Source organism: Trachurus trachurus (genome assembly GCF_905171665.1).
Source record: "Trachurus trachurus genome assembly, chromosome: 24".
NCBI lineage: Eukaryota > Metazoa > Chordata > Actinopteri > Carangiformes > Carangidae > Trachurus > Trachurus trachurus.
In genome coordinates this window covers 27,930,908-27,957,791 of record NC_139910.1, presented here as the reverse complement: position 1 = coordinate 27,957,791, position 26,884 = coordinate 27,930,908, and the positions used below count along the sequence as shown (strand labels likewise).

Here is a 26,884-nt window from a genome sequence, read left to right as displayed (position 1 = left end):
GAACAGCAGGTGGTGGTCCACTGTGTTTCTCATCGCCTCAGTCTATTTCGCTCACTCCATGCTTTCTTCCGTCACAAACACACACACACACACACACACATACACACACACACACTGCAGAGATGTGTTTCGCAGTCTGAAAGATGCCAATTAACTGACTTGTGTGTTTCTGTTGCGAGGCTGTTTGTGGGTAAAAGCCTTTTACCTTCTTTATGTTCTAGTTATTGTTCCTATAACGTTGCTGGGTTTCCTTGAACTTTAGTTTCTTCTCTCTCACAGTTACAGTAGTGTAGCAAAGTGGATGTAGGAACAGACTTCATCTGAGCTTCCTCTCTACAACCCAGGTCTGGTGCAAAAGTGGTGATTGTGCATCGCATAAAACCACCATCACAGACATTGTCTGTGACTTTCAAAGAGACTGCTGAGTAAACAGCTGTTAATGCAAACACTGGTTATGCAGCAATAGTGAAACTTACATGGCCTCTTTCATGTTGAACCTATCTGTAGCTACACAATCTCATTGTAACTGCCCGTGTTGAACTGAGCCACCAATAGTCATTCATCTAATATGGTTTACATGGAAGGTGAATTAGTATTAGCTCTCATTCTTTTTTGTCTGTCAGATCAGTCTTTGATGCTGTTAAGAAGAGGAGATTAAAAAAGGAAGAAACAGCTTAAAAGCTGCTTAATATCATATTTACTGTAGCATCCAATGGCAATCTCTCCATATCCTAAGGGTTCATTGCACTGTTCAATATATCAAATGATAGTCATTTTATTAGCTGGTACTACATTGATTATGTGACAAATGACGTCAGCACCGTAGTGTTCATTCATTGATTGAGTAGCCACAGGTGTATAAAGAGGGAGGTGGATTTTCTCCTGTTCATGTGTGTGACTGACAGTTGTGTTGCCGTCAGTTTTTGTTGAACTATGATAAGTGTTTTTTAAAAGCCATGCCCTGTGCCCGCTAGTCTCTATATATCATTATTATTGACGATATTTTGGTCTCTGCATTGGCAACCCACACTGAGACAACCTGTCCACTGGACATTTTAATCCTTTCACTTTAATACTTACATCCCAAGGGTAAAGCATTTGTGATGCAAGGTTAATGGTGAGGCTCAAATTAAACCCAGTGCGACGGGAATGTGGAGGACAGAGGATTTAAATCCACCAATCCACCAAGAGTTTTGAAATAAGGTAGAAATGAAAAAAAAAATCTATAAAAATCTAAGATCTATAAAGTGCAGCCCCTTAGTTTCACCAGATCTGTGTGAAATGTTTTATGTGTTTGCTTGATCCAACCTGTATCTAAAATTTTAATTCAAATTTAGTTAGCACAATTACTGTGAGATTTTTTAACTGTAGTAATCATTTCATTACGGTCAAAATCCATTCTACAATATTAGTTAATTATATATTATCATATAGACTGGCATGCAAAGGTTTGGGCACCCCTGGTCAACATTCCTGTTTCTGTGAACAGTTAAGCAGGATTAAATGATCTCCAAAAGGCATAAAGTTCAACATGAAACAATCTTTTGGGGAAGGGGGGGTATTAGGTACTAACTATACAGGGTGGCCAATCCTTTGCTGCAGGCCCTTTTCTATTTCTGTCATTTTGAAAATGTAAAAGATACACATATACATATATATTGTTTAAAATGTAAACGGTGTCATCTGTAACTTTATGCATTTTGGAGATCATTTCATCTTCCACTTGCTGAACTGTTCACGTTAACAGAAATTTTGACCAGGGGTGCCCAAACTTTTGCATGCCACTGTACATTTATGACTGTGATAGAGTTGCCTTCTTCTGACAATTAAAGCTAGTATCAGATATTGTCTGAACTGTACCTGCTGAGCCTCAGTCTCAACAATATGTTAGCTCAATCCCAAACCCTTAATGTGAAACTCAGTGATTGGCTGTTGCAGTTGGCTTTCTATCACAACTCAACAGCTAGCGCTTACAGATGGTGTCATTAATGTTTGGAAAATGGATATTGACACATCTCAGAAAATCAAAAGACATGAAGGGAGGTAACAGTGATTGATCCGGCTATTGATGGAAAATGTGCCGTGTTGAGCATGTGTAACTATCGTGACACTGGTAATTTACCTTTCTGGTTTCTGTTAGCTTTGGTTTGGCTGAATCCTCTTCAATGAGCCTGAAGGATTTCTCCACATTCACTTCCTTGTTGGGCTGCGAGAGAAGAAGAGTTCATCTACTGTTTAATTCACATCAGCATTGGAAATGTGGAAATCAAGTGTGGACATTCACAGAAGTGCCAATCAAAAGGTGACATTAATCTTGCACAGTTTCTTGGGTGACTGCAGCTGTCTGCTATTTTGACACAGCCATTAAGTGGGCGTTGACTGCACCTTGGGGAAGTGGCTGTCAAAGTACAAATTGTGAATTCTTGTTCCAGGAAAATGTTGTGCTGATGACGGTACAAAAAATAAATAAATAAAATGGGAAGAGGAGATGCATCCTCACACAACCTTGAGTGTGTGAGTGACAGTGGCTGAGTGAGGGGAGATGACAGGTACAGAACAACTGAGAGACGAGGGCTCACAGAGATAGGAAATCTGTGGAAATGCACAACAATTTGAGAAAAGTCTGTGGGAGAGAAATAATAGATCAGCTGTATAAAAAGCAGCAGAAATGAAAGAAACAAGGGGAGACGTGTTGCATGCTGGGATTCAAAATTTCAATGAGTTTATATATTTTTTTAAACAATAAAAATGCACCTGCACAGGGACTGGCACAAGATTAAAAACCTTCTTGCAGGTGTTCATGCAGCGATGCCCCTGACTGATTCAAAGGACTCAGCAGTTGTGCTTTCCATGTGCTTTCAAAGTTTGAAATCCCTGATGTTTTCAGATGATTCATTTCTTGGGATTTCATGATAATTGCAGATGTTTCATTTGAGCTGAATCCTTTCATATTCTCTATCAAACCTTATCAGTTATCAAATTCAAAGAGACTTCATTTAGATAAGACGTTTAACAGCAGGATTTTCCTGATAATTGACACAGTTGGATCCTCTCTCTGTAGGCAGCAGCCAGCACACAGTCATGTTTCTTTTCCTCCACAAAACACAGAGTCACCGGCTTTCTGAGAACATGTTACCAACACAGACAAAGCTTCATTTTACCTGAGTTCATGTCAACAAGCTACAAGTGATATAAGGTAATGTTTGTATTTAAACTGAGGCTGAATTAGGAAAAAAACATAGTTATTATTTTTCACAGATACTGCAATTCTGTTCATCATTTCAATTTCATCAAATATACATTGAAATGATGTGATCTTTGCAGTGACTCTACCAACTAAGTAGGATCCAGCTTCATTGAATATGGTCTGTGGAGACATCCCATGATATTGGTTTGTTGTTCAGCTCCAAAATTGCTTCCTAACTTTTTGTTCCAAACATCCCAAAAAATAAAACTGACTTGAAAATGGCTCGACCTTCTGACTGACTGGTACTGGCTGCAGTGGATCTGGCTCTGACTTCAACCTGTGTTGAGTTACTCATCATCATTTCTTAAAGGAAACTCACCGATTGTCCTCCACCGAACTGGGCAGGCAGCCTCCTGCCAGGCATCTTTGGTCTGTTTGCTGTGGGGTGAGAGAGCTTCTCCGAGGTAGACGACAAGTCATCAAAACTCATCAGATCCGCTGTGGATACACGACAGAAAGAAACAAAGACAAAAAATAACGAGAAATGATTATTTCTGTTTTTCAGTGGAGCGTTTCAGCCGTGACTAAAAGAACAAACCACGGCTGAACAAATTGAATTGTGTTCCATCTGAATGCAATCTAAGTGGCTGGCAATCAGCTTAGGCACAGGTTGATTTCCTGCCAGCCAGTGATAACAGTAAGTAAAAAAAGAAAAGGCCCATAAAATATGCTCATATGTTCAAATATGAAACGGTCCATCAAGCAGACAAAGGCTGCACTCAACAGAATGTGATTAGAACATATTTTAGGAAATCAATACAAACAAAATACAACAAGATTTCTACATTAAAGCAGAAGTAAGCGGTCCGGTCGTTTTGGCTAATGCTGCGTTCCAGCCAGGCTTTTGAAACCGATTGCTGTTGGAAGATATAACTATTTAAGACTTATATTAACACAAATATATCGCTTACTTCTGCTTTAAATTAAAATCAGCCGCATTTACAGTAGAAAAAAATAAGCTACATGCCAAAATAGGACATAAGCGCATTTCAAACTTTAGCCAATTGAGACTTCATGTAAGCACAAACAGAAATTCAGTTCACAGCTAACATCATGTTTAGAAATAGTTTTGTTGTTTATTCTGTAGAACAGAGACGAGTTAAAGTCAGTGATTATCAGGCCAAATAACCAAACCTTGCTCTTCTTAAAAGACTTTAAACGATCAGGTGGATTATTGTCAACCACTGTTAATGACGTCATATGTTTTTAGATTCTTTTGTGGGACAGTCGACTGAATCTTGTTTCACTTTCTGCAGCATAAGTGTCAGTTCAACGGTGACCAAAAACAAGGCTGGGCCAAGACCTATGGCCAAACCACATGTGGCCAAACCACATGTGGCCAATGTGTGAAATCGGCAATGTGGGTGTAAACTGCTGTGAATAATCCTCGCGTACTGGGGCTGTTCTCTCCATCGCAGCCCCACCTACAGTATATTTACAGAGGAGAGCAGATTTCTCAGCACTGACCAACAAGTGACTCTGTTCCTTACTGAATCCAACTCACAGCCTTTCTTTATAAAACAACCTCCTGCATTTGTACCACAGAGCTTCTTATGTGTTTGTTGATCAGATACGCGTCACTACTTCTGCCTTTGTCGGAGAATTTGCGGTTTTGCAGTTACGTATGAGAACTTAAAACACTTGTTTACGAGGCTGTGAAGGTAAAGGAATGAGTCACTCCCACTTGTTATTATATAACAGAGAATAACTTTGTCCGTGGCTGTGTGACAAGCACTTAGCACCTACCCACTGGTAACCTGCTGCAGGGCGAAGGCAGCACCTCTGACTGCAGGATAGATTGAGTTTTCATGTTCCGTGGTGTGGTGTGTGAGACACTGAGGAGCTCTTTATCTCCCGTACAAGGCATCTGTCATAAACACAGAGCTCTCTGGTGGAACACCCTCCGGTCCATCTATTAAACCTCTATCAGATGTATTTTCTCTGTGACCTCTGTGCCTCCCCTCTCTGGGTCTGGGTTCCCATTTCTCATGAATCTCTTCTCCTGTTCTAAAAACATCGGCCTCCAAACTACTAATCATTTCAATGATGTCAGTTCATGCTCCTTTCCACAGTTTCCTCATCACCCCCTGTCTTTTTTCATTTCTCTCAGACGTACACTGCAATACTTTGGCTATAGGGGGTGATGTCAATTACAGCAGCAAGTCTTCCTCTCCACTTTCGCAGCAGTTATGTCAATTTGCATAAGGATGCACAGATCAAGCTTTCCAAACCTGGCTTCAAGTTAAAATATGCAAAAACTGAAGAAGCAGACTGTTAATTGACAGTTTTTCTAAGAGGAATATTTCATTTTTCTTACTATTGATTGGTTTTATTAAGGTATTCTTCAACACTACACTATTAGCTCCTAATTCAGTCACATGGTTTGATAATACTTTCAGCCAAGTTTGTCTGAAAACTGAAAAACAGCAGAATTCTTCTTGTGCAAAACCTTTTTCTTGTTTCACTATACTTGTTTTATGATAAAGTTTTATTATAAAGTTAAAACCAAACGTGTCTATAGAGAGGAATCAGTCCTACAAAAACCTAATTCTTAATAAAATAATAAAAGGCATTAGTTTCAGGTTCTTACGCCACTGAAATCAACATCAATCCAGAACAGTCAGTTGAAGATCTCTGGCAGGAAGATACAGAGAAACCTAATGTTGACCGCAGTCATTCTAACAATCTCCTTCTCCTCATAGCGCTAACTATCGCCAAGAAAACTATCCTCATGAACTGGAAATCAAGGAGCACAATTCATCTGGCAATCTGGAAAAATTTACTAACAGACTACTTCTCTCTGGAAACCCCTTCACCCACAATAAATACAACAGAACCCCAGTCCTTCAGGTCCGCTTTCATCGATTTTCTGTTTGATTAACCCTGACCATCTAATTTATAAATTTTCTATTCTTTATTTATTTACTTATTATTATTTATTTTTTTTCTCTTTCTGTGTGTATGTATGTATATGTATATATATATGTATGTATATATATATATATATATATATATATGTATGTATGTGTGTATATATATGTATATATATATTATTATTATTATTTTTTTAATTTAATTTAATTTTTTATTTTTAGACCCAGTACCATGTCCTCCCTCTCCTTTTTCTTGTCTGCCGGCCAACCACCAGCGCAAATTCTAACATCTCGCATCATACAACACTGGCTCACACACACACACACACACACACACACACACACACACACACACACACACACACACACACACACACACACACACACACACACACACACACACACACACACACACACACACACACACACACACACACACACACACACACACACACACACACACACACACACACACACACACACACACACACACGTCTTGTGTCTTATGTCTTGTGTCTTGTGTCTTGTGTCTCACTTGTTTTGTTTTCTGTGGTACGACGACGCCGCTGCTGCTTGTGTGTCTGTCGGGTCACCAAGTACACATCTGACTGTTTGTTTTTTGCTATGTATTAGCTATGCACCGGTATAAAGAGAAGAAGGGAAAAAGAAAAAGAGGGGAGAAGGGGAGGGAGGGGGAGGGAAGAGGGACAAGGGGTGGAAATATCCAAAAGACAAATGACAGATAACTCATACCCTTTTGTATTCAGTTCTCAGTTTTTTGTTATTCCTTTCTTTTGTTATTCTTTACTATTATCGTTGATTATTGTTAGGGGTATTATAATTACTAATTAGTATTATTTTTATTTTTTATTGTCACACACAAGCTCTGCGGGGGTTCCCTGGTGGGCCGGGCAGGTCGACGGACCCGTGGTCCCCACGTCCCCCCCGTCCCCTCGTGGCCTCCCCGTTCCGCCGGCTCTCTGCAGTGCCCGTCGCCGTGTGGCCCATCTCCCTATTTCTTAATGCATGACACACCAGATGAAAACAAATACAAACTAAACACTCTACATGGCCTACCCGGTCCCTTTTTAATGCACCACAAACACCCTGTTTTTAATGCACCACACTAACAAAAACAAAGGAAGGGGAGAGGTGGGCTGGGGGCGACCCAGGGTGGCTGGGTGTGGCGGGGCGGGGGGTTGACTGGGGGCGGTGGCGGCGGGGGTCCAGGGTCCGGTGCCTGGCCGATCAACGGGACCCGATGCATCTTGTCAATGTGACAAAAATGACCCCAGTTTATTATTTACTTATCCATGCATTTTCTTGTTCAATCGTTTTTGGGTTTTCGCTCCTTATTTTTCAACTTTATTCATTTATTAATTTTTTTTTTTTTCTCCCTCTTCCTCTCATTCGCACCGCTTCTTTAATTCATTTTATTAATCAATCAAATTACCTGTCTATTCTTATTTATTCACTCACGTCCAATTCCACTTAAGCATCTTCTGCCCCCTCTTCCCTTGTTTCATTCTTTCATTCTTTCATCCTTGATCCCGACTGTCCCCTTTTCTTCCTTCTCACCTCCAGAATTAATGCTGTCATCAGTACGGTTATGTTTGCTATATGTTTGCTGTCATAGCTGTTATACCCTTTGTATCGTTTTTGTTGTTGAGACCTAGGTCACCGTCGTGATTCTTTAATTTCTTTCCTTTTCTTTGCACTATTACCATCACCACACTACACTGCACTCGAACTACACACGCACACCTTCTGTATCCATTGCTGTATGTCCGTTATGTTGTTTGTCTTGTGTTTCACAATAAAAAAAAAAAAAAAAAAAAAAAAAAAAACAATCTCCTGCCTGTCTGAGAATAACAGAGTCAACATGTTATTTACTGGCCAGACTGTGAAGTGCTGACCTGATACCACCAAGTGACAAAAAAATCCAATCACCGCCCATCGCAAGTCGTCGCTCACAGAGAAACATGATTTAAGAAATCATTCATCAACAGTCTGTGGATAAATGACGCAGACCGAAAGAACATTCAAGTGATCTGGGGTCTCATTTATAAAACTGTGCGTGGGATCGTTACTAAAAGTGTACGTACGCCCAAAAGCCAAGTTTTGCGTGCGCCAGTAAATATTCAGACTTATAAAACCCTGCGTACGCACACTTGCAGGCAAACTTCCCTTTATAGATCACAGAGTTCCTACAAGTGTGCGCAGCTGAATCCGCTTCACGTTCCGCCCTGTACACGCCCTGTTTTAACCCTAGATGGTCAATGCAAACCACCACATGAATGCGATCTGCATGTCAATGAGCCTCACGTGCTCTTGTTCTGTCGGTGTTGTGAATTAGCTGCAGGTGTGAAAGTGGCGACGTGACGTGTTGCTGCAGCTGTTAACGGCGTCAGCGGCTCAGAGCGCACGCGGTGTTGTTTTGGTGCTGCCCTCTCAAATGCTGGACCCGGTTCGGCACATGGTTACAACAATGACAACAGTTCTAATCTGAAACGAGTTATTAACCATTCATCATGGTCTCCCTCTCCCTCCTTTCTCCTCCAGCGGTGCCGTGGTGCAGAATTACGCACGGGGCTCACCGCTGTATTTACAGTAATTAGACTGATCGATAAAACTTTGAATAATTAGCGGAATCAGTTACGTTCTGAGGAATGATCAAACATGACACTTCTCTTGATAACAAGAAAACAGAATGTATTTGTGCGAACGATTACTGGATTTTTTTTTTCCAGAGTTTGAGATTTAATTGACTCTCGATCATGTTCACACAGTATTATAGGAACATAGTTATTTACACCATGTATTTATCCCATGCAGCCACGCCGTCCTCTCCTCCTCCTGCGCTCTGGGAGTGGACAATATGACGGATTAAATATAGAGAAGGAATTTTGATTTTGAATTTTAAGTTAGATTCTAAGAAGATGTTTCTGAAACACCAGTCCGATGCAAAATAAGGGCGCTGTTGAATTAAATCACCGTGGCAACATGGATCTAACGCATACGGGTTGAAATTAAATGTGTGACGGCCGATAATAAAAACATAATCGTTCTTCTCAATCATCATTTCCTGAGTCTGACTTCAGTTCACCACCACACCGTCTGTGTCGCCAATTCCCCTTTTCCTCCAAACCATGCGTACGCATGGCTCAGAGTTTGCTTAGGGCTGCGCACATTCTCCCGTCAAGTCTGTTTTTTATAGATCACAACCTTGGCGTGGAAAGTCACGTAAGCCACTTTCAGCCCCGTTTTGTGCGTACGCAACGGTTATAAATGAGACCCCTGGACCTGAAATAAAACACCTTTACATGTGACTGTAGCATTCATTTCCTCTGCAGCTGAAATAAACAAACTTCCCCATTACTCTGGACCTTGACTGTGGTTAGAAAGAGTCTGCACTGGACCGACCTGTATCAGAGGGCTTCTCTCCCCAGTCTCCAGACAGTGTCTTGGGTTTGGTGGGCAATAATGGCTCAAAGTCGGACTTTGGTCGCGTGGAAGGCACCTCTCCATTGTGCCTGAAAAAACAGGGGAAATGTTGAACATTCACTGTATCCACAAGAAAACACATCCTCAGTCACCATAGGAGACTCTTTCCTTTCCTTCCAATAACACACAGTTTCTTAAAGGGGACCTATTGTGTTTTTCCAGCTTTTCAGATGTATAAATATGTTTAGAATGTTGGATACTTGCTTTAAGGTGCGTTCACTCCGAGTCTTGTATTTTTGTCGCTGGCGACGAGTTTACATATTAAAGCAGAAGTAAGGTGAATGTTTGTGTTAATAGAAGTCTTAAATAGTTCTATCTTCCGACAGCAATCACTTCTATAGAGTGTTTGGTCTGAAACACGGGTCTGTCAGTCACTCTGCTCTGCTGTAAGCCGAGGAGAAAACTTTCCTTGTATCCTACAACCTTTATCCAATGAGGAGAGAGAACGGCATAAAGGGGCGGTCCTCTCTGTGTGTGCAGCCAAGGGATGCGCGTGAATGTGGTGACGTAGGGACGAGGGCGGTGACTGGTAACTCCATCTGCTGACAGGAAGTTAGACAAAACCACCGGATCACTTACTTCTGCTTCAAGTCAATGCAAACGGGCGACTGAGCGATTATTCAAAAAATCACTGGGGCTCCGAGCAACAACAACAGAGTGATAGAGCGAAAATTCACCTTTTCGAAAAGGTGAGGTGAGTCTGTGCCAAACTGACGAGCGATTGCAGCTGAGCGACAACAAAGGAGCGATACGAGCGACAGCGACAAAAATAAAAGGTCCGGTGTGAACGCACCTTTAGAGGACGTGGAAGTGCCATATCATGAGGTCGGCATGTGTTGAAGTCAGTGTTGTTTTTGGCAGGCATTTTAGATTTAGTCTTAGTCTTAGTCTTTTTGACGAAAATACTTATTAGTTTTAGTCAATTTTAGTCATTCCTATATGTGATAGTTTTAGTCTAGTTTTAGTCGACGAAAACTCAACAAGGTTTTCGTCAGTTTCAGTAAAAAAAAAAAAAAAAAAGTCTTTCAACAAATTAATTCAATAAAGGAATGGTTTTACACATAATGTTTCCACCCAATGCCAAATAATTTATGGTCTAAGGATTATGCATTAGCCTACACACAGATAAAGTGGTAACAGTAGTGCATTCAGTTTTTTTTCTGATGGAGTGACGGCAGGTGTGTTGAGCAGAATGTGCGCTGCATGCCAGGTGGTGGGCGTAACCACACAAGGATGCAGCAGTGTTGCAGACACTTGTTGATTTTAATGGACAGATTACACGCACAATAAGCAGAAATGTCATGCATTTGAACGTCTGACCACCCGTCAGCGCCGCGGAGCGGCTGCACCGCACTGACCGAGGTCACCAGAGCAGCGGATCACTGTCTGCTGCTCTCTGCCGCTCTGATCAGAAGCACCGGGCGGCGGCGCACCGCGGCTCGTCTCAGCAGCGTTGTTCTGTTGTTGACGGAGCCGTTGCTAAATCGTGTGCAGCTAGTAATGACAATCCATAATATGGAATTTAGAGGCGATCACAGCCCGACCACTAACATTTACGTCCGTTCTCATCTCGTCAACGAAAACTCACACACGTCTCGTCATGTTTTCGTCATCAGAGAGCCATGTTCGTCTCGTCACCGTCTCGTTATCGTCATGAAAAAAAGGGGCGTCAACGAAAATATTTCGTCATCGTCATCGTTAACGAAAACAACACTGGTTGAAGTGATCCCCGGGGCAGTTCCAGGCCGCTGCAAACTATCAAGTTTGGAGAGTTTTTTCTAAAGTCTGTTTTTGTAACGTCACAACTTCGACGAAAGTCCCTATATGGCAACTGGCCTGGCTCTGGCCTCAGTGCCCAGTGGTGATGTGAGAGGGGGCGTGTCGCTGCAGAGTCGGTGCAGTAGGGTGAAGCAGGAAAGAGCCAGCTATTGCTGTATGTGATAAGTATGGAGTTTTTTAATGATCAAAACTTTCAATAGTGTCTCACCGTGTTCCAATATCTCATCAAAAGCCCCTGAAATGAGCATAATGGTTCCCCTTTAAGAATACCTTGGTGCACTGACAGTCAAGAGCATAATAAGACTTACTTGAGGCTTGGCGACGGAGCGAGAGGCTTGTCGGGCCTCTTGGGTGGGACGCTGCCCTGTCTGCCTTTCCCCGGAGGGGGGATTGGCTTCTTGGGTGGGACCACTGGCGCTGCAGGCTTGGATGGTTTGTGATCCGGCGTTGGCTTGTCGACTGGAACACAGAAAGAAGAGTTGGGGAGGGTTGGAAAAGGGAAGGTCCACATCATGTTAGTGAAACAGGTAATGTTGTGAGAAGAGAGAAACGCTGACAGAGAGCGAGGAAGAGACGCAAAAGGAACATGATGTCATTCAATTCTCCAAGAGAGCGTCTAAACAGACAATAATAAGTTTCCCCTTCCCACTGGGGGTAACTAAGGTAAATCTGACAAGACTGAGTCACAGAGGCTGTTTACATCTTCTTTATGTGCTGAGCTGAAATGACCATCGCTCAACCTTGAATCAACCGACAACCCTGTTACCTTGGATACTAAAAGAGGATGTAGTTCATCCATAAAATAAACTAGATGATTAACTTTCACAATGTCCTCAGAAATCTTAGAGAAACATCATGATGTGCTGCAGAAGTAAAACAGCAAGGGTGTTCACAGACAATGGAGCGACACACAATGGTGTGACTCAAATGATGCTTCTAGTGTGAGTAGGACACATCTGTGTGGAGCAGTGGGGGGAAAATACTTGTCCAAAAACAAAGTGTTACAGAGTAATTTTCATAATGTCATTTTCAGCTAGCGCAGTATTAATTAGGTGTTTTTCCACAACACAGCTGTCGTGTGAAGTCTTCACCCCTGTGTATGTGCTGCTCCCTTCACACTGAACTTAAGTAATATAAGCCTTGTGGGGCTCCGAGACCTCACGTCCCTGAGGACCTGGTGACAGATGAATGGAGGGGGAAAAAAAGAAAAGAGGAAGCAGAGGCTGATGTAAGAAACCTGAATGCAGAGGCAGAGTGACAAAGAAACAACAAGGGAAGAAAGAAGTTCGGTTAACACCAATTACTCAAGTGAGGAGATGAGGAGGCAGCGAGAGCGTGGGCCACATGCATTTGCACTTTGTGTCAAACACTTGAGTGTGTCAGAAAAGGTTGAAGCAGGGATGTGAGAGAGCAATCTGAGGGTGCCAACATGGAGCCCTGTGGGCACAGCAGTGAAGTGGGAGACTTTCTGCTTTATTTACAGGATGAGAGGAAAATGAAAACACACAACTGTGCAAAAGTGACAGTGCTACAGAAATGACTCTTCAGTGCTGGTGACCTGGAAGAGGTGATGCTGTAAATGTCATTTAACTTCAACTTGTCATCTCGAACAACAGTTTCAACGCAGAAACAGGACACAGACAGACCTGCTATGACTGCTTTGATTGCCATTGGCTTGCAATCTGCCTGTTATTTTAATAGTCGTATTAAAACAGAAATGTTTTTCACGACTGATGACAAGAAAATAAGTCAATACTTAATTTTTCATTAGTCCAGTAAACATACAAACATGTTTAAACTGATGATACTTTATTAACATGATGACAATCTAAGCCTAGATTCAATGGGGGAAACAGTTATGTAAACCAATGTTGATGTCTCTCACAATCAGCTATTGTCATATCACATACTTGTATGATGATGTTCATGCTTTAGATTGCATGTAAAAAGCTCGCATGAACTTGTTCAATATGGAGATAAATTATCCTAAAGTGACAACTGGCCACGGTGAAAATCTTTAAAATGAGACTGAAAATGAATAAAATAAATAAAAAAAGATTTACATGCTTCACTGATGTGGAGCTTTAACAGCTGCAGGGCTGAACCGCATGTTAGCGGATATTTAACTGCTGTGAATGATGGATGCACATAAGGAACATCCAAGATGCTGCCCAAAGATTAAAGGCATTCGTCTTCAAACATGTGATGGTGCAACATACAGCAGCGTCCCACAGTGTGAGACGTCTTGTTAGGAGTCAGGTCATCAGCTGAGCTCACAGTAAGACAAAACATTCCCACCTCACTTTACTAAATTTGATTTGATTAAAACATCTCTAAAAAGTTAAAATCATTATCTTTGTTGTTTTCATATTCTGCTTATTCTATTTTTTCTCCATAGAAACAAAATGGCCACAATGTTGTATCAGGTCGGACTGGCAAAATGTATTTTACCTAGGGCTGTTCGATTTTGCCCAAAAATAAAATCTCGATTTTCTTCTCTGAAAAATCAATTTCCGATTACGATTTTTTTTGTTAAATGACAAACTATTTTGTGTGCTGTTTGTGTCTTTTTAAATGGACCTAATGGACCGTGAGAGCTGTAACTGTGTAGTGGAAAAGGGCCGTTGGTCTTTTTGGCAACGAAATCCTCACTGGTCTTAGCAAAATGCCGACATGCTTGTTTCCAGTGTGTGGGGAGAGCAGTGGGAGAGCGTGATGGGAGGAAGGAGGCAGCAGTCATTACCATAATTCAGCACAGCCCAGATTCATGAACGGGGGCTTACCGTAATTACCCTAGTTAGAGTAAAAAATCGATTTTTATGATTTCAAAAAAATCGATTTTTATGATTTCAAAAAAATCTATTTTTACAATTCCAAATAATCGCGATTACGATTTTAAATCTATTAATCGAACAGCCCTAATTTTACCCGTCAACATTTCATAATTATACTGTATGTCATCAGACCACTACTATTCCATTATCATTAATCAGTTTCAATACTGAGTGATACAATCTTTTTATTGCCAAACTGAATCTAAGTGAAAATGATGCAACAGTGATGCAGCAGTTTAGACAAACTCTTCTCCACACACACGGCTCATTAACAACAGATTGTCTTTTTTCCAACAATAGCTAGACAGAGCTTTAACATGTGATGTGGTCACATGAGTAAAATATTCTCAACTTGAGTACAAACGTTTCCTGAAATCACAGAGAGCAGCCATGACAGGAAATGTCTGAACAGAGAAATAGCTTCTCGCCTTTTGGTTCAATAATTCTTTTTTCTCTGATTGAGTTGTCCTCTATTAGTATTACAGTATGTGTCACAGGTGGTTGTAACTATTTACATTTATTTCATGTCATTTGGGTTTTGTCTTTGCTTTTCCTTTTTTTTTTTATAATGAACTATAGATTTTATCTAACTAAACAGGAAATGTGACCAAAACAAGGTAGTATATAAAAATAGTGAATAGTTACTAAAACATTTAAACTACAGGTGGATCTGGAGTTGACATTTAAAATGTGGATGTATTCAGGTCTTATTTTGTTTTCATGCTGGATGGCAGGGGCATTGTTGTCTTAAACTGATAGGATAGCAGAGAGAGAGTAACACGCAGTGCAGATCAGCACAGTCCGAGTCCGGAGTCGAACCGGCGATCACTGCATTGGGTACTGCCAACAAGGTACTCTTGATCATTGGGCCAGCGAGCCCCCCTGGATGTGCTTTCTGCACTCTGAACTCATACTGTTGCACGTAGCCCATAATTCACAGTGATATCACTGTCAGAATCACATATAACTGTAAAGAGGAAGAGTGCAAATGTAACACTGTCTTGACAAATGTCCTCAATTGAAAGTCACTTTTAAACCCCAGAGGAGCAGAGAGCAATCCACAGGTCAGAACTGAAGCTTAACGATGCTGAGAGAGCAAGAGTAGGAAGGGTGGATACGATAAGGAGTCGAGGAAAGAGTGAAGAGGCCATGGAGGGACAGAACTATCCGAAGTGATGAGAAATGCGTGGATATAAATGGAGGAAAATCTGTGAGGAAATGAGAGGATGAGAGGAAACTGAGAGGGTGAAGTGGAAAGATGAACTGAAAATGAAATGAAAGTGGAGTCCAGCTGTACCTCTGTCCTCCGTCCTGGGGGGATGGGGCTTCTTGTCGGCACTGGGAACCTCCGGTTTGAGAGCTGGCAAACGAAACATGGTCCAGAGTTAAGTCTCCTCGTCTGTCTGACCCGACCGACTCCACACTCAACAGACAGCGAGAGGGAACACACACTCTCACAAAACCAGATACCGTACATAAAAAAACCCCCAACTTCTCCCACACACACACACTCACATTCAACGCATGCACGCAAACACACACACACACACAGCCTTCTACCATACATCGAGAGACAGACGGTTACAAACACATTGATCCATTTTTATCTGTGGCACAAAAACCCTACTGTTAGTGTGTATTTGTGTTCAAACATTTTGTGGTTTTGTTTGTTTGAGGCGCACAGTGTTGTTACAGAATCTCGACAGAGACAGGAAGCCGTGCACAGAGGCAGAATATCAGATGTCCCAGAAACAGACACACAATGCGGTGGTTGAGGGCTACAAGTGCAAATTCTGTTCCTTCCTGTGCAGACGAGCACAAGCGCGCTGATGCAAGCGACGCGTGCACTCTGCAGACTGCAGGTGAACTGCTCTGATCTAACACTCAACACTTGACTCATACGTTTGGAGAGAGGAAAAGCACTGACAGCAGTTCAAATGTAGCAGGTTGAATCACTGCTCAACATTTACGTTTTGGTGCCAGGACATGATCTCTATCACCAAAGAGGCTTCACACTGTGTACCTTCTCCTGTGACCTGAACAGTTTTTCCATGTGGCTCAGTAATGTGATTACTGACCTTTTTCAGCAGTAATCTGATTTCTGACATTAGGTAAACTACAAACACAGTTTCCTTTACAAAGTTAGAGCGGTGTCTCCAACCTCATTTACTAGTAATTTCACTTCTTACCCATCAGTCAGGATATTTAGTTATTACGACCTCCATTCAGGACTTTTGAGAGAGTTAACCCTGATGGGTCTGAGCCTGTTTTGCCTGTTTTTTAATACTTTAGATTTTGCCTTTATACCACATAAAAAATGTTTAAGATGCCCATGTTTGCTTGGTATCTTTATTTTCAGCATAACTGCATCTACATGATCGGAAAATTACTTTATTAACACATTTGGCCCCAAAATCCACAGAAATCATCAAATCCGAATATACATAAAAAAATATACTCCCCCCATCCATATCAGATGTCTCTGGTATATTCATCACGTATAGCATCAGCTGATTCAACCACTTTTTTCCCAAATACATGGAAAAATACGCAACGTCTGGCCCTACCATCCCCCCGGCAAATATTTTGTATATTTTTTGTACTATCACATTAAAACGATCATAAGTTTGGTTTTACGTGGTCTATCAAAGTCAAATAAAAACTGGGAGAGAGTTTCAAATCTGCAATTTCGAGTGAAGTTGACAGCAGCGCTCCAGGTTTCGTTTACACGGCGCTTTGAAGACGTCGTGAGGTGATCACACCGGCGTGATCAAAGACCCCAGAGTGTTCAGACTAAGAGCTAAAGCAGACCTGCGCTGGCTCTGGATCAGTCTGCTGTTGCTGTGGGAGTTACAGGGAGTGATCATGACTGAACAAAGCAGTTATTCAACAAATCATCTAAAAATTAAATAATTTCCTTTTTCATATTATATTGGTCGGTGGCCTGTGAGTTTAATTCATTACTGGAACAACTGAAACCGTGTTCACACAGGTAGATTTATACTGCAGGCACATGATGCTGTCACTGACTTAGATTGGCATCATTATTTAGATGAATGGTGTTTGTGCATGGCTAAGCTAGTGGAAAACACAAGAGTAGCAATAACACAAGCCATGTTTTTTGATGATTAATAACCGTCGGTACTTTTGTTAAATGGTAGATTTCGGTTTTGTTTTTACTTTTGTCTGTTTTCACCATTTCTTCACTTTGACACCGGGGTTACTGAATGTACCTTGATGGACAAGAATGAGAATTTTATCCATTTAAAATGAAACTAAGTATAAACACAGGGAAATGGTGTGGACAAATCATGAATCTGCATGTCTAACTAAGGTGTATTTTTTCCCCTGTATATTGTTGGCAATGTAGTAGACAGATTGGGTCAGGGCTGGGCTAAGGCTGTGATATTTAGAATATCATAGATGATATGGATAATATTTAGAAAGGACATTTTTGTACCCTTTCCATGGCACAACCGTGTCATTCTTTCAATGTATTTTTAAAATTCCCATCATGTTTAAAGGCCATCAGGATGTGGATGGCTCATCAATCAGTTTTCTCTGTGCAAATCTATTCTTCAATCCAGCTCTCATGTACTCAGTTATAGACAGTCGCCTTACTTCACTTTGCTGCCAGTATCTATACATATGTATCCAATAATGATCACACCACCGATGCATGAGGGCGACATTTTCAAACTGTTTGAGGGCGATGTAAAGAGACTACAATTAAAAACTGATCATACATTAAAGGACAATTCCAGGCGAATTCAACTCTGGGGTGTATTTTCCTATCATTTTAGGTCTAAAAGAATGAATCTGAAGATTTTCAGTTTAATTGCTCCTGTTTTGCGGTAGTTGCATCTGTCCCCGCATCGCCACGGCAGCAATGAATGGGAGTGGATGTAAGTTCCGCTGTTTAGGCTGTTTCCAGCCCTCAAAGCCGCAATTTTTTTTCCATAGACAGCATCAGATGGCGACTCAAACATGCACCAAGAAGTTTATTTACTTCAAGCAAGCCGACATGTTTGTAAAAGTCGATCTAATTCAAAGTCTCCCGGAGTCTTGCGCGAGCCCGAAGTTGCAGTGCTGGTGTATTCAGGCGCAGTAGGAGCTATCGTTTGTGTCATAAACACAGGAATACCAACTCTTGACTTGCTTCAAGTGTACATTTTTTTCCACAGACAGCGTCAGGTGGCTACTCAAACATGCGCTGATAAGTTTTTTTTACTTGAAGCAAGTCCAGAGTTGATATTCCTGTGTTTATGACAAAAACGGTAGCTTTTCCCACTGCACCTGAACACACCAGCACGGCAACTGGGTCTCGCGCGAGACTCTGGGAGACTTTAAATTAGATCTAGTTTTACAAACATGTCGGCTTGCTTGAAGTAAATAAACTTCTCGGTGCATGTTTGAGTCGCCATCTGACGCTGTCTGTGGAAAAACATTGCGGCTTTGAGGGTGATGCGGGGACAGATGCAACTACCGCAAAACAGGAGCGATTAAACTGAAAATCTTCAGATTCATTCTTTTAGACCTAAAATGATAGGAAAATACACCCCCGAGTTGAATTCACCTGGAATTGTCCTTTAAGTAAAAGTAGTTTCCTTGAGGTGAAGACAGTTCCACTGTGACGCCGTCAACTTTCCCTCACACCTTCTTGCTTGAGCTGGTAGAATTGAATGAGGTGAGGGTGGGAGGTGTTCCTTACCTGAGCTTTTTGTTGGTGGAGGTGGCTTCTTTGGTTTCTGAGATGGAGAGAAAAAGAGAAGAAAAAACAGGTCAGAGTTACATCAGCAACAATGATGACTCATTACTGTACGCTGGCATCTATTATCTCTATTACAGAAACCTCAACCCAGAGGGAAGCAAAAACGGAAAACACATTATGTTTGGTCTAAACAAGAAAATACAATCAGAATAAAAAGACTTTATTGTCCACCGTAGTGGAAATGTGTCTTCGGCCTCTCCAAGAACCAGGCTTAAAGCTGAGAACACAAACCTTTAATGGCAAGGGAAAACTGATTTGATAATTTTTTTACAGCTAAGCTACAGTTAGTATCAATTATTTATACAAATATCTAATGTGATGACCAATTGATGGATTTTATGACATTTTAGATGAACTACTGTTACACCTCAGTTCAATAATCCAGTGAGCACCAACCAAAATTGTGATTATGTAACACTGTTTAGTGCAACATCATGTTAAAAAATAAATAAAAATACTGCAGAGAACTATTTCAACTACAGCCTGTACTGGAAAGAGATATCAGCACTGCTTTTCTATTTGACAGCATGGTTCCAAGATTAAAGTATCTTTTTTTTCCCCTTTATAGTTTGTCAGGTGATTTCAGCAGCTGCACTGCATGGAGACAGAAAGTGACAGTCTGCACTTTGAGCACAGATTTTAACTTGTAGAAAGTTCAGTTTCTTCCAGTAAGTCAGATGCTCCACCTTTGTAGTCGAACACATTTGTGTATCTGCGTCATCATTTCAATCATTTGAAAAGGCCTTCTGTTTTTTCTTTTTGAATAGATGACCCTCTCCTTGACCATGCACAGGATTTTTTATCACTGAACTGTGTCTGCTCTTGTCGCAGGCTTGCATGACATCCACTTACACACTGACAGTAGTAATACTTTCAGTATAAGATCTGACATTGATTGTAGACCATATGAAAGACTGAGACCCTCTGCAAAGGTGTGAAAATGTGTAAATGGAGATCACACATCTGAGATAGAAAAATAATTATCAGGCCCCGTCTGTTCAACTTGTTTGAGCTGCCGCTGAGTCCAATACAGAAAACTAAAACTAAGCAGACAACACACAAGCTTAATATGTAACAGTTTGACCGGGTGATTATTGGTCCAAATAATTGAATGTCAATGCTTAGTTTAATTCAACATGAGAATAGATTTAGAAAAGTGTCCATTTCTTGATCTCTGATCTCTGAGTGCCACAGGAAATCGAGCACTACACACATCTCGCACTGCACAACACTTATCTGCTCAGTGCAGCAGGGTGGTAGTGGGTGATAAGCCTCTGTCCTGTGGTGAGGACACGTTCTTCCAGCTCTTTACAAAAACACAGACTGATAACTCTCACCTGCTTAATATCTGAACGTCTGCCTGGCCTGCCTTAAATATTTCCATAGCACTGAACTGGCTGACCCTTCAGTTCATTCTGACTGTCTCTACATATCATTAGACCTCTTATGTCTGAGTATTACTCCGCACACACTCAAAGCAGCCTTGGATTCAGAGTTGGAAATGTAGGAATCAGAGCAGTGATGTAAAATCAGCTCTCAAGAGCTATTACTGTAACAATATGATAGTGGATGAACATAGAATTACGAAGTTGCCTTTAGTATCAAAATTGTTAGATATTACAATACCCAAGCAACTTCTATCTGCACAGGGAGTGTCTGTTGTTTTTTGGTTAAGCAACCTATCACAGCATCCTCTTAGGGAGGCTGAGGCCTAAAGTCAGAATATTGAGGAGCAGGTTAAGGGCGTTTTCCTCTGTCTCTTTATTTTGTCCTTTTGGTGTTACTCAAGGACTGGTTTTGGGACCCATTGTGTCGTCTTTGTACCTGCCTTCCATTTGGTACATTCTTCATACACGTCAGGCCAACTGCAGGGAATCTCAGCATCTGCTTTGATAGTAATGTAAGCTTTGAACAGCACATCACAGAGTTGGTGCAATCATGTTGTCATCGACGTAGAGGTGTTGATTTGAACTTATAATGACCACCTAAGTCATCTTAAGCACATATAGTCATATTTACTTGTTTTACAATTATTCCAATTTACCTAAAGAAACATTTGATGACTCATTAAAGATAACTGTGCATAACTGATAAGGTTTTAGTTACCTTGAATAAGTAGCTACCTTACTTGCCATAAAGGGAAATACCTTAATATTAGCAAGTTAGCTAACTGTTAACATGATGACATGTTCTAGCTGGTGACAACAATAGAATAATATTCTATTGTTGTCACCAGCTAGAACATGTCAACAGCTACCTAGCTAGCTAGCTGGTGACATGTTCTACTGTAGTTAACTAATACAGTAGAATGTAGAAATGTCAACTGCTAGCTAGCTAACTGGTCCACTCTCTGAGACTTTTTGTCTGTTTGTTCATAAAATAAGAAAGTAAAAATGGAAACAACACCCTGTACTAATTAAAAACAAGATATTCAAATGATACTTGGAGGATTCAATCATAAAATATATTGATTTTAAAAGATACCACAAAGAAACACTCACCCAGCATGAATTCACATGGAAAATGAATGCGGGTCATTTTAGACCCATGTTGCGCATTAGAGGGGGTGTGCATATGTTGTGCATCAAAGGGTTAAAGGTTGATGTAGAATTACCAGAACAACAACAGAAACAGAATTCCAGCAGTCGATTGCCAGACCGTTGCTAGGTAAAACTAGGTTTAACTAGGTTGCTAGGGACTCTGTTCTGATCAGAGGACAGCAGAGGAGAACTATGCAGGATATTTACCTTATGTTTAATTTTTACTGTCATTAACAGCATAATAAATGACTTGTAGCTTGTTACAGGGAGAGTGGAGGCTCTCTGCCTTCCACACCGCTGCTGCTCAGAGCCTCCGCTGTCACTGCTCTCCTCAAGTTGAAAAAAAAAGAAAAAAAAGGAGCTCGGTGGCACCGAGAGTCCGCAACAGTAAACGTGTTTATGACAGATAAGACTACACAAATACACCCATCCTAACATGTATATGATAATCCATTGATCCACCGATTGATTATTAAAAAGGCTTGGTTGGAAACAGATGCATACGACCGGGAGGAGGCAGGAAAACAGCAGAGAACTGAGCCACGTGTCGGCTACAGGCAGGTAGGAATGTAAACAGAACGTTGACAGAAAGTCATTGTTGAGCCCGTCAAAAAAAAATTAAAATATTAATTCAGACAAAAAAAAAAATTTTTATGGAAAAGCAATACTTTCATTCTGTACCCAAAACGCCCCGTGGATGTTTTTTTTTTTTTCTTTAATATAGCTCTTAATAAATATTCTACATATTCAACCTTTAAGCTTATCATAGTTGGAGTCCTGCAATCTTTTTACTTGCCTTACAAACTTTACAGAACTCACTTGCAAAACCAACAGATTTTATAATCACATCCCTCCAGTTTTAATTAATTTTTTTTTTTTTTAATTTGAACTAAATTTTTAAGGTCTTTCTAATTACTTTAAAAGTTCTTCCTGGTCTAGCTCCCAGTTGTATCCCTGATCTTTTAACCCTACATGTTTGAATTTTGAGATCCTCGGGCAGGGATCTTTTATCTGTTCCTGAACCCCAGCTGAGAGTTTTTGCAGTCAGCAGGGCTCCAGGCTCTGGATCATCTGCTGACTCTTTCTTTTAAGAACCTTCTTAAGACAGAGTTTTATCAGAGAGCCTTTCCTCACAACATTTCTTTTTATAACCTAAACCATTTCTATCTACTTCTGCTTATTTTATGATTATATGTTTTGTGTTTTACTTAACTGCTCATAATTCACATTAGTTTATTCACAGTTATGACAATAATGCATCAGAACCAGAATGAAGAGCGATATCTACTTCATTTTGGTATCTCTCCTAAACATATTTTGTCCTTCTGTAGTCTCCAACTTCACTGACATAGACTGTTCAAGTTCATTCAACTTTATAGCAAAAGCCATGAATGTTGCAAAACAACAGAATCTTCAGTGCTCATGTTCCATCACAGATTTCTACACAGGGTGGAGACATTGACTGCGTTTACATGCACTTCAGTACCCCGATTTCAATCGGGTTTTTTAAGTACCCCGATTATTGATCAAATTCGGGGTATGGTGTTTACATGAAGTTAGAGAACCCCGGTTATTCAGTATCCCTGTTTACATGATAAATACAGTATCCCGGTTTCTGATTACTGCGTCTTACGTGCGTATGTGTGTTTCATTCATGTTTATTATTTACAACAGGAAGCGCAACTACTAGGAAATATGTAGGTCCGAAAATTTACAAATTAAAAATGCTGCCATGTTATATAACTTAATAAAAGAAAGGTAAATTCAATGCAGACTGATCGGTCCATTGTAAAACATGCATTTATTGATGTAAAAGTGGTGATTTCTGTACACACGTTAGGCGACAGAGCCTCCAGGCAGCGCTGCTCCTCCAATACACACATGAAGCTTCACTTTTCATTCAAACAAACTAAGGCAACTGCCACAATTGTTAGATTTCATCAATGAGACCAGCATTTATCTCCTAAAAATAATATAACCAGCCGGCAGTAAACATCTAAAAACCTACGGGTAAGTTAATTAACGACCGTCTTCTCCGCCGGGGTGACGGAGTAGTCTGGCCGGCGAGCACGTCAGGAGACGGGGTTGCTGCCTCTGTGATCTCCCGGTCACAGCTGAGCTCACACAGGTGGAGCTGCACTCCTCCGAAAAACGTCGTAGCAAACTTCTAAACAGCCGTCGTTTGGATAAACCGGCCGCACATTGGGGATCTAAACAGTTACTTTCTCGCATGAAAAAAACAAACAAAAAAACGTATTAGTCTCCTCATCGCTCCAAAATGCGCTCTTGTTGTCGCCGCCATTTTGTTACGTAACGTATCTATGGTAACAGTTACGTCAGCTGGCTGAGCAGCTTTCAGATAATCGGGGTACTGTGTTTACATGCTCCAGTATCCTGATTTCTTTCGGAGTTCTCCGGGCAGCAAAATCGGGTTTCTCAAAATCGGGATATGAGCTTATCCCGATTTCTGGAATCGGGAAATGGTGTTTACATGCACAAACACAAATTCGGGGTACTTAAAAAACCTGATTGAAATCGGGGTACTGAAGTGCATGTAAACGCAGTCATTGACGTCTTCACCAAGTTCGACAAAAATAAAAAAGTTGAAACATCACTCAGGACTGTCAGTTCCCAAACCGGTGCTCATCTCCTCATCAAACCTGGTTCCCACAGTAACAGCCATAGGCATGATACTAGTATAGCAGTCATTATGTATTCAGGCTCCTTCAGTTTATCACAGTTTGTTCTTTAAAATCAGTTGAAGAATGTGCCTGGACTCCATCGTCATGTTACGTGAACTGATACTCTGGCCTGGCTTTCAGACATTTGGCTGATGTCTGCCATGTTTGGTTTAGGAGGGATTTATACAACCTGTTGAAAAGCTTTTACTTCTCTTCATGTAATGAGTTGTCAACCTGTCTCTCCTCCTGTCAGCAGAGACTCACACTGAGATCTTTTTCTTTTCCTTTGGTTTCTTATACATTGATTACAAGTTAAATCTGAGCGTTTGACATGTTTTATAACATCTAGTGTAGGACTGGTGCATTAAATACCAGGTTTACTTCCAACAATTCAAGTTGTGAAACTGCTGCTTTTTGATATTTAATCAAATTGCCATCTTCATCAATATCATTGTTGTGTCTTTTCACAGCAGAGAGTAAGGCTGCATAATCAGCAATGGTGGACTGACTGTTGACAGGCATTAAGGAAGTCAAGCCAGGCAAGTCGCATCCAATTCAATTATAAGATATCATCCTGCCAGAAGGACACATTTCACACCTTTAGAAATTAACACTTCCAATTAGAGAGCTGTCTGTGCACAGAGCATTCTCATTGAACCAGATCAGGGTGAAGTACCACAGCTTGAATTAACGCATTGTGATAAGCAATAAATAAGATTAAACTCAGGGTCTCAGAACTGATGAATGAAATTAACCTCAGTGTATTGCTGGGGTTTCATGTCATTCTGTTTCACTACAGAGTGGAAACATGGAAAATCATCTCGTGTAAAAATATGAAAATTGATTTAATCTCTGTGCTTGATATTATTAATTAAGAAAACACAGACGTGGGCAAGCCAGGATTTGATTGAGTCTTTTCTCCCAGAGTTACAGTGGCCTCAGAAGGTATTTTTAGATTTTTGTTTATTTCATCGCGTTGCAGGTTTGTCTGTATAAGGATACAATTACCGTTTTCAATCTGTAACACTTGATACCCCATAATAGAGTCAGATCAGTGCAAGGGTAAAAAGCCATTTCTACAAATATGTTTTGGGCAAAAGAAAAAAAAGAGATTCAAACTCAATTGTTGAGTCACATCAGGTTATAGCAGAGGACAGATCTCTGTGTGATCAGAACGGGCTCAACAGAAGGAGACAAATTAACACCTTTCATTCCCCAGGAGCACCACCAGCTTACCTCATCTGACTCCTGCCTCGGTGATGATTTCACTGAGCCCTTTGTCGTTAGAGCCTGAAAAACCAACACACGTAACGTGAGTTATTATATACACAATCTCTGAAAGAACTGAGATGAACCTTATATAGAGACACCTGTAAGGGCTTTAAGGAGTGAGGGTGAGAAATCAGTCAGACTTGGACTTTGAACTGAACAGACACTAATAACGTGACCTGGAGACCCTCTTCACTGATCATTCCAGATGCCTGGGAGAGACTTCATAGCAATAAGCTCTTTAACTGAAAAGGCACCTGGCTGATTATCAAGAGGCCGTATTACCCATGTGAAAAAGCCTTCATGAGAAATCAAACAGGATTTCTGCATTTGCTATGTGGGGAAATTGAGCTGGGGGCACTGCTCCATGATGGTAATTAACTGATGCAATACAGATATCAATAGCTGAGATTGTTTGATCACTTTCTCATCTTCCACTATGACTATATTTGTTTTAGTTCCCCTCCCTGACATATTGCTCAACTCCACTTTAACCTTTGGCATATACACACTGTATGCAATCGCAATACAGAGCAACTCTACATGTTATGATCCAACCGATAAATGTGAATATACTAACCTCTCAACATGAGGAAAAAAAGATTTTAATCATCATTGACAGAACAAAAACAAAATAAGACTGTTTGTATTTTGTATTTTATCTAAAACAATAATGTGAGAATGATAAGACTGATTATGTTTACAGGATTACAGGAACAGATTAGCTCCGTTATCAACCACTCCTTTGGTCTATTTATAAGATGATGGTGAAAAATGGGCTTCATTTTGGTGACATCATCAAATAGCTTGTTTTCAAATGCTGACTGACGGTCCAAAGCCACAGACAGTCATTAGACAAAGAAAAGTCCTACAGTACATGTTGCTTGAAAAAGCTTTTAACGATCAGGTAGTTATCAACAGTTCTCTCATCTCACCTCTTTCTCTGTGTCAGAAACCATGACCACGAAGTTGTCAGGGAAAACGCCATCTGTGCCACCGACCTCCCCTCGCCACCAGCCAGGCTCTCCTGTGTCCTGAGGGAATAGACAGAAAAGAAGTGAGTGGTGACAACAGTTCACTGATCAGTTTGGGACCTTTACTTTGTCTTTTCAATCTGACATCTCTTTGTTTTCTGCCTCATATTTTGCAGAAAGTTTCAGAAGAAGAAAAAACAAAGAATCTTTTGATGTGAAATCCTCTCTACTTTACTTTTTCTTTTTTTTTTAATCGCTTTGACTATAAAAAAAGAAAAGAAAGAAGCTCCACAGAAAAACTAAAACTTTAGCACCACTGGTGGTTTTACAAGCAGTTCTGTGCAGCCGGCACTAGATGGTGGTAGCCTGTCAGAAAATGAGTTGGGCATTGGGAGTGAAGACAATGCATCAC

At 40.8% G+C, this 26,884-nt stretch overlaps 1 protein-coding gene across 2 annotated transcripts in view; it reads right to left on the bottom strand.

The window, feature by feature from the left end:
* Positions 1 to 26,884, bottom strand: part of cd2ap (CD2-associated protein) — a 79,440-nt gene that overhangs the window by 12,706 nt on the left and 39,850 nt on the right. For both annotated transcript variants that reach the window (XM_084001160.1, XM_084001161.1), the window contains exons 9-16: positions 26,434 to 26,532; positions 25,466 to 25,519; positions 18,949 to 18,985; positions 15,535 to 15,597; positions 11,712 to 11,862; positions 9,544 to 9,653; positions 3,567 to 3,685; positions 2,123 to 2,206 (exon numbers count right to left, since the gene is read on the bottom strand). In XM_084001160.1, the coding sequence (XP_083857286.1) occupies positions 2,123 to 2,206; positions 3,567 to 3,685; positions 9,544 to 9,653; positions 11,712 to 11,862; positions 15,535 to 15,597; positions 18,949 to 18,985; positions 25,466 to 25,519; positions 26,434 to 26,532 (717 nt within the window). The remainder of the gene's footprint in view (positions 1 to 2,122; positions 2,207 to 3,566; positions 3,686 to 9,543; positions 9,654 to 11,711; positions 11,863 to 15,534; positions 15,598 to 18,948; positions 18,986 to 25,465; positions 25,520 to 26,433; positions 26,533 to 26,884) is intronic.